The following is an 8893-nucleotide window of genomic DNA, read 5'->3' on the forward strand; positions in this document are numbered from 1 at the left end:
GAGAAAGCAAGCCACCAGGTCCAGAACTCAAACTGTGGTCAGCCATGTGGGAGTGTCCATGTGCCTTAACCACCACACCACCTGCTGGTCCCCCAGTATATAACTATATCTTAGTGAAGTTGTTCCCCCAATAAAAGTTAAGCACCGGGATCAGCTGGACTCCCATGTAGTTAACTGTGGTTCGAGTCTTGGACCAGACAGTTTAAAACTCATGCCATGCATGTGTGCATTCGTGCCCAAAATCCTGAGAAGAGAATGGAGGTGAAGGAACTCTGGCATGGCCATCCACCCAGTACATGATTTCTCACTTTCTGTCTCTCTGTCTCTCCAGCAAATGGACATGCCCTATAGCAAAAATCTCTCTATTAAAAAAAAAAGTTAAGCACCAAACCAGCATCTGGTAGAGAGATATGACAGAAAGTAAAAACTTCCTTAGCAATATCATGAAAAAAGCTAAGCACTTGGAAGTATTTGCTTCAGACCAAAATTTGGTAAGATCTTTCTATAGATGAAACAAGTTCAGACTTGAAAACAAACTTCCCATTAGAGATTAGCATGGGACAAAATGGTGTGGGTTAAAAAGAGGCTTCAAGGAACTATGAAGGGGACTGGCAGATGGCATGGTTGTGAAGGTGCTGGACTCCCATGTGGCCAACTGCAGTTTAAGTCCCAGGCTATGGCTCACTTTCCCTTTCTCTCTCTCTCTCTCTCTGGTTAAATTTAATAATAATAATAATAATGCTTTAAAAATATTATTTAAAAAGGGGCTAGCATATTGCATGGTGGTTAAGGGCGCTGGACTCCCACGTGGCTGACTGTGGTTCGAGTCCCGGATCTGGTGGCTTGCTTTCTCACTTTCTCTTTGTTCCTCTCTGCTCAAATTAAAAATAAATAAATAAATAAATGAAGTTACATTTAAAAAATTATTAAAAACAAAGAGCTGTGAAGAATATAAATCTAAACTGGATCAGAATAGAGGTTCCCAAACAGTATTCCATGAAACACATTGGTTCTGTAAGTTAATAGATGTAACATGAGAAAAGATTCTATAGTTAAATGAGTTTGGAAAGCACTGACTTACTTAGTTAAATGTTTCTTTACTGTAGGACTTCTTAAAGCCTTAAAATGCTAGTGGACATTGTTGATAGTTTAATGTATGTGTGTTTCCCAAAGGTATTTACCTGTGAAGATTTTTTTCCCCCCATAAAGTATCTCAAAGGACCAATATTTCTAACAATATTTTATAGGAAATGTGGTCTAAGCCATGCTTGGTGAATGGCTTCACCAATTCCCTTATAAGGATAAAATTGGAAATTAATACAGGAATTATAAATCATTTATAGCTTGGACCCAATTATGTTTATGTTTCATTGTAAATACAGTTCTCACTCCACAGTTGATGAGTTAATTCAAGAACTCTTAAGGTAATCCCTCAGGTATTGTTCTATATAAATAAACAGGGTGGACTCTGTTTATAACTGCTAAGAATCTGGGGCCAAACAGGCAAAATCAGGCAAGGAGCCACAGTAGCTGAGCTTGTTTTTGCCTGAGTGTGGCCTCTTGTCATATTTACATTTCTCAGGGCTAGAAAGGTCACTCAAAGAACACCCTTCATGACTGTTAGTCCCCTCATACTTGCAACTATTGTCATCATCAGAGAAACTTAAAAATTGATGCTCAATAATCACAGTCAGCTGAAGCTCAATTTGTTATCTCTGAGGAGCAACAACACATACAAGTACATATTTTCTGGAAGCTGGTTCCTACAAATGTAAAGGCTAGGGGGAAATTTTACAGGCCTATTCCTATTCACGCACCTGCCCCCAAAACTAGACCCTCTGGGTCTCCATCCTAGGCAACTTCACTCTGATGCCTTCCTGCAGTCCAGCTTACTTAGCCACCCCAAAGTGAGGCCTTTGGGTTATGTGCCATTTTCCAAACTCCAAAGCAGAGTCAGAATCAGAGCTGGTCTGAGCTCTGCCTTCTTCCTTCCTTCCTTCCTCTCCCCCACCCAGAAGGCCAGATTCCCACCAGAGTCTCCTTAGGAAACAATGACTTGGGAGCCTGCTAAGCCACACCTCCTGCTTCCTTCAGTCAGCACCTCTGGGCATCTGCATTACTTGATTGTCCCCTTCCTATGTGCTCTGGGCCTCCTTCCTCAGTTCTTCCCTGCCAGGAAGCCCAAAGCAGCTAAGCCCAAGAAGCTGACTTTTATCCATGTTCCCTTTCCAGATTTAAGACTCTGTCTGGCCTTTTAAGGAAAATAGAGGATCCCTGAGACCAACTGGGTTCAAGTGAAGAAGGCTCTGTTTTCCATTTTTGTTCACTCTGGGATACAGGCAGTTAAGGGCAGCAAGTAGCTGGAGGCTGAAAATGATTCTGCCTGAACCTCAGCTACATGGAAGCACCTGTCTGCAGAGGCCACACCTGGGGCCTCTGAAAAGCCGGTTCACTTCCGAGTGATCCCATCTCAGAATCCTGCTCCCGTGGTACAAATTGCCTGGAAGATAGCAGTTTGTTTCTACCCTACGTACAGCTTTTCATACTGGTCTCAGAAAAGGAAGGTACATGTGTTTTTCCACTCTGACTCTTGCAGTGATGCAGTAAAATACACATCCATTCTAGAAGAAATCAGTGAAGGGTGCCACTCAGTCAATTAGTAAGAAATAAAATCATAGGTTTGACCAGAATGATGGTAAAAGGCCAGGCCAGAAACTGCAACATAAAACACTCAGACAACAAAAGATTTTATTTTTCCGTCATTAAAGTGCTGCTGGGAAAACAACAACAAAAACCCACTAGGGCTCCTCGCTGCCACAATTCTCTTGCATTCGGCAAAGCAGGTTTCAGGGGGAAAGTATTCACTAGTGGGTGAGTACATTTCTTGGCAACCTTTTTGAAGCTGTAGTGCTGGTCCCACTTTGACCTTTATCTTTCTAGGACTCCTGGGTTCTCCCCAAGAATGTAGATATTGCAATAAAGAAAAACAGCCGTCTTCGCTGTTATAACCAGGCCTTGAGGCCAAGAGGTTCATGGGTCCCTGAATTTTCTGAGGTTGTGATGGTCCCTTCCTCTGTTTCCATGCCAGAAACCTAGGAATTATCCTGGACTCTACCTATCCACCCCACCTCCAAACAGGTACCATATTCTCCATATTCCACTTTATTAGTATCTATGTCTCTGTCCCACTTCTCCATCTGTACCCACTTTATTTCAGCCTTCATCATCTCTTGCTTGGATTATTGTTTTTTTGGGGTTTTTTTTAGAGGTTTTTGCTATAGGGCGCATGCGCTCGCCGGACAGACAGAGAGACAGAAAGCGAGAAATCACCCCCCAGGGGGGATGGCCACGCCGCAATCCCTTCTCCTCCATTCTCCTCTCGGGATCTTGGGCACGCATGCACACGCACCTGGCATGAGTTTTAAGCCACCGGGTCCGGGACACAAACTGCGGTCGACTACATGGGAGTCCAGCGACATAGCCATTACGCTAACTGCTGGGACCTTGCTCGGATTATTGTACTCACCTCTGTATTAGTTTTCCAATCTCCAATCTCACATCCACCATTAAAGTGATAACCTAAACTCAAATTCAATCATGTTATTTCTTTAATTACATTCCTTCGTTCATTCCAAATGTTTCTTCTTTGCTTCTTCTTCTTCTCATTCTTCTTCTTCCATGCTTTTTGCCTACAATTCTTGCCCTCACTCATCTTGTTGGTGTGCCAAGCTTCTATTCCTTTTCCAAGGACTGGGTTCAGCAATATCTTCTCTGTGAAATCTCTGACTACTTGATGAGAACCCTTCCTGTTTACCTTTGGCCCTTAAATGTGAAAAACCTTAGTTTTTACTTCTCTTGCAGTGCTCATTATATTGTAAAACCTCAATCTGTTCTAGGCTGTCCATCTCGCTGCAGTAAAATTCTGTGTTACTAAGTCTAGCACAATGTCTAGCAGAGGCTAGGTTCCTAGTGTTTGTTGGGTAAGGAGATAAATAGTAAAGGACTGAACACCTAAGCGAACCTGATCCTCAGTTTTTTTTTAATTTATTTAATATTTTTATTTATTATTATTTTAATTTGCTATAGGGCATTTGTGCTCACCAGTGATAGAGAGAGAGAAGAGAGAGAGAAAGTGAGAAAGCAAGCTGCTACTAGGTCCAGGACTCAAACCGCAGTCGGTTAAGTGGGAGTCCAGCACCTTAATCGCAATACCACCTACTGGTCTTTCAGTTTTCAATATATGTAGAGAGAGAATGATTTGCCTTTCCCAGAAGCCTGAGAAATGCTGCTACATCATGAACCACATGGACCCACTAGGATAGTCCATTCTTCACCTAAAAAAATCACCTGACTATAAGATGCAGCTTAAGCTTTCCAGACCAAAGAATACATGTAGGTCAGTTTTCCACAGTGACTACTCAATATCTTTATAGTGTTCTCCATGACACTTTCAGGAACTGCTTTGGCCCACTCACTGAATTAATGTCCTGATTATCCCCACCCCTGTTTTAGAAGGCAGTAGGAGCATGAAACTCAAGATCATGAAACTCAAGTCAAAGGGTCAGAACCTTGGCATTCCTCACCTTTTCCCAAAGGAGGTGTTACTCTTTCTCAGAACACTCTCCATTTATTTCTGCTCTTTTCTGAAATCTATCTAAAAAATTTCCTGTATCCGTTTGAGCCCATCTCTCTCTCCTGGCCATCCGCTGGAGACATCTGCCTTGTCTCTGTATCCTTAAAGTACCTGGAACTGAGTGGATACAAAGGAAATGGTCATGAACTAAACAGATACGTTAAGGAATAATCTGGTTTCAGTGAGGCCAGAATAGCAATTCTTTCAAGTGTACAGAGACCCTCTTTAGCCTCTGAGAGCATAGGAGACAGGGTGTTGTCTCACACAATTAAAAATCCACTTACAACAAATCTCTTTCTTCAATTGCAGCCAAAGAGAAGTAGACTGTCCAGCTGCTCCCAAACAGACAGACAATAGGGCCAGAGAACCTGTTTCTGCTACTCATACAAGCAATAGTCCAAACTCAACCTACTTGCTCAACAGAGAGCCCTGGGCAGCTGAGATCTTCCTTAGATCGGTGAGGTATATGGCTTGAACACAAAGCTGACACAAAGTGGGCTATTCCCTGGCAGTTTCTTTGGGAGAATCTATGCTCAAAAACACTCAGGATTGTCTGGAAGATAGACACAGCAGGAGTGGAGCCCAGGGAATAGTTCTCCAGGAGGAGCTCTCATTCCTTTCATAAGGAGACAGGAAGAGACTCTTGGGAGCTCTCAGGCATAGGCCCTGGCCTGGTTCAGCTGCTGAGATGCAGTCAGGCCAATTAAGTAATTGGTGTAATGGGGAAAGGAGGGAAGTCACTCCCTTCAGGCAAACTTACACCCTAGAAGGAGGTTCCATGCAGCTGTGGCAACAGCAGCAGCAACAACAGGACAGGGATCTCTTCCTTTTCCTCCCACTAGCTGAGAACTAATGCTTAAATTAGCACCTTGGAAACACCCAGATCTGCTGGCTGTGCCTTCTCTCCCAGCTCCTGCCACTCCCCCAGGCCTCCTTTTAGCTTGAGTTTCTCTTCCAAGTAAATAATAAAGTATAAATAAATAAAATAAAAATGCTCTCCCCTCACAACTCATCTTTCCAAATAGGAAATGACCTCTGGATTCTTCCCACCACTATGGGTGTGTGAGGGTTATTGGATGATGGAGCCTAAGTGACGGGTTTCTGTCCATACAACTTGGTCCAGGAAGGGGCAATGATATTGATACTATTTCCCTTGGGGCTTAAGGAGGCAGCCCCAACTTTGCCCTGGGGGTCTAGCTGGTTCACTCAGGGAGTAGACAAGAGAAATAAACTTTCACTGAATTGTGAGCCTCGGGAGGGCAGGGCCACATCTGTGCCTGTGTTGCTAACCACTGTGTTTCTAATGCCTACTGTAGTATCTGAAACAGAACAGATGCTCAATAATTTGATGAATTTATTTGCTAAATCAATATCATCAGGTCTCTATGATATTCTTTGAAAAGGAGCATGCAGAGCTATTATTTAAGTTTTAAATAGTTTGTTTCACTTCATAAATGGGAAAAACAGTCCAGGGAAGAGAGATTTCCTGGAGGTCTCAATAAATAATGGCAAAAAATGAAGGTCGCAGCTTAGTCTAAGTCTGAGACCCTAATTGGTACCTCTCAAATGCCCCTAAAGAGCCATTTTGCCTTCTCTTCCTGCCCTTTACTTATAGTATGCTATCTTGATTCCCTATACACCAAACTGAAGTCCCCTGGGGAAATACCACACATGATTATTTTGGTCTCAACAATATACTGGGCATTTAAGGAGTTTTGAGATGCCTCTGGACTATAACCTGGTGACAGAGGTCAAGAAGCAGGACAATGTCTTCACTCACAAATAGGGAATAACTGTATCTATACTACTATTTCCATAAGGCTCCTTCCTACTCAACCTCAGCAAAGGAGTCTCTTGCAGACAAGGGCTACATTAGCCCTGAAAAAAATAGGTCTGAAGAAAGCCATAGCTATCCTGGAAGTGCCTCCTGCCTCCTTGTTACAAGCACTTTTCCTACTTCAGAGTCACGCAGATCCAGAAATGGCTCAGGAATTCTCTACCCAGTCAAAACACTATTCAGAACTTCAGGCAGTAATAGAGATACTAAGGACAACTGAGAGATCCTAGTGGTCATTCTTCCCTTTCCTTGAATAGCTATTGCCTCCCTTCTCAAGAATCCCAGGTGGAACACCAGAATCAACTCATTGTTTCCTTCTTCTTAAATCTCCTCCTCCTTCACTCACCCTCCCTTTGGGTTCTTGAGCAAATGCTTAGAACTGGAAGGGCAGTCTGGTCTAACAAGCCAAGTTGGCTGGAAAGAAAACTCAAAAAGAAAAATTATTTTAATGTAACCCAAAGCCTTTCTTCAAGTTCATGGGATGGACTTCTTTCCAGGATTTTTTTCTCTCCCAAATAATCTGATAACGGCATCAGGCAAAAAAAAAAAAAAAAAAAAAAAAAAAAAAAAAAAAAAAAAAAAAGTCCTGCAGCATCTTTCTCGCTAGTTTCATACTGTACACTTTTGTAAAGCATCTGTGTTTGAAATTCTAGAACTGTCCAAATAGTTACAAAAGGAGAGGGAAAAAAAAAAGGCACTTATCTCTGGATAGGTAGTCACTAATGAATCTTTCTACCACCTCCCAAAAGGGGTGGCATAGAGGTCTCGGGTTCCTGCCAAGACCCATCTTGGCTGCTATAATGGGAAAGTTACTTGCTCAGGAAGTCGCAAAGCACATCTGCCCATCAGGGGGCTGCACAGCCCAAGGGTAGAGAACCTGCTCTTGGTTACTCCTATGTTTGTGTCCTAACATGAAGAGCCCCAGAACTTCAGGACTTGGAGAGTTCAGCTGGGCTCCAGCAGAGATCAGCGAATAGACATCCACCCTTGAGGTTCTTAGCCTGCACTGCTTCCTTCCAGCTCCCTTGGGCTCCAAAGGAGAAACACGAACAGAGCCTAAACGCTCCCTCCCCGCCAACTCACCTCTCTACCAGCTGGCTAGGCCTCCGCGTCTGCTCCTCCGCCCCTATTCATCGCCAGGCACACAAGCCAGTCAGGTGTCCCCCACCCTCACAGCAGTGGCTAGCGGGCATGGTCTCCTTTAGGCCTGGCCTCGGTGCACCCGCGTCGCCCTCCCCCTTCCATCCCCTTCGCACAGGCAGCAATGACATCATTCCTTCCTGACTCCGGGACCGCGGAAAGGCAGCAGAATCCGCGCCCAGCAAGGACTCCAAGCACGCAGGCCTAGGATGATGGGGCTCTTCCAAACCAGTGGCCACAGGCGGCTCCACCTCCTCTCCGGTCGGTTCCAGAGTGCTCTGATCTGCACTCCAGTTTCTCCGCCTCGCACTCTCCTCCCCAGTTCCAACACCCCCAACCTGAACTGCCTGTACTCTCCTCTGGAGAACGGAATTCCCAGGCCCTGCACTACCTCCTGTCCCCACTGGTCCCTTGGCCGGCATCCCTATCCATATCCAGTGGACTGGTGGGCAGGCCCCTTGTCTTCTGAAAGCCTGTTCCCAGTACCTTAGCCAGACGGCTCCCCAGGCCTCCTCTCCGCCCTGAGAATCCCAGGCCTCTAAGGCTAAACGCCTCCCACATCCCATCCCAGCCCCCTGGGCCCGCAGCTGGCGGTTCCTCATGACAGTTTCCTCGCATCCCCCGCTGTGGGCCTCCACTAACGGTGTGCACCATTGTGCCCTCCTCGGTTCCATCCGACGGCGTTCTGCCTCCGCAGACGGCGCTGTCTGCCTTTACAGGACCCTATGCTCTCACCCTGAGGGTTCCCCCATGGTTTTCTCGTCCTGCAAGTCTCCCTCCTCCGGCAATGCGTTTTCAAGGCTCTCTGCCCCATCCGGTGATGCTCCCTCCGCACATCCTCACGGCCTGATTCCCTCCCTCCCCCTCAGGCGGCCTCCCATCCCGGCTCTGGCCTGCCCGCCGCCCGCCCCCTCACCAGCGGTTGCATCTCCGAGTGCGCGGTGGGCACCTGGAACCGGTCGATCTCCTCCATCATGGTGCCGGCGGGCGAGTGGGCCAGGGGCCGGGCGCGGCCAGGAACGCCAACAGGACCGCGCGGGGCGGCGGCCCCAGGAGCCCGGCGGGTGGTGCAGACTAGGCCACCCCGGACGAGTCCGGCGGGCAGGAGAGCCGGCAACCGGGCGATTGAAAGGGTGGGCGGGGGCGAGAGGTTCGCAGGCAGGCTGAGGCCGGAGTGGCTCGGTGGACTTGCCTAGAGCTACCGCGGCTGCGGCCAGGCCGAGCCGCAGGTCTTGCCTCGCCTCCTCCTCCGCCGCCGCCCCCTGTCAGCGGCTCCGGCCCAC

The 8893-nt window shown here is 46.6% G+C and overlaps 1 protein-coding gene across 4 annotated transcripts in view; it reads right to left on the minus strand.

The window, feature by feature from the left end:
• FAM219A (family with sequence similarity 219 member A) overlaps window positions 1–8729 on the minus strand; it is a 60512-nt gene extending 51783 nt beyond the window's left edge. For 2 of the 4 annotated variants that reach the window (XM_006143128.3, XM_006143125.3), the window contains exon 1: window positions 8527–8728. In XM_006143128.3, the coding sequence (XP_006143190.1) occupies window positions 8527–8586 (60 nt within the window). In that variant the 5' untranslated portion in view covers window positions 8587–8728. Of the gene's footprint in view, window positions 1–8526 lie in introns of all 4 variants that reach the window. The other 2 variants (XM_006143126.3, XM_006143127.3) reach the window with 2 other exon arrangements.
• Between the last annotated feature and the right edge of the window lie 164 nt (window positions 8730–8893).

Source organism: Tupaia chinensis, unplaced genomic scaffold (assembly GCF_000334495.1).
Source record: "Tupaia chinensis unplaced genomic scaffold, TupChi_1.0 Scaffold000093_1, whole genome shotgun sequence".
Taxonomy (NCBI): domain Eukaryota; kingdom Metazoa; phylum Chordata; class Mammalia; order Scandentia; family Tupaiidae; genus Tupaia; species Tupaia belangeri.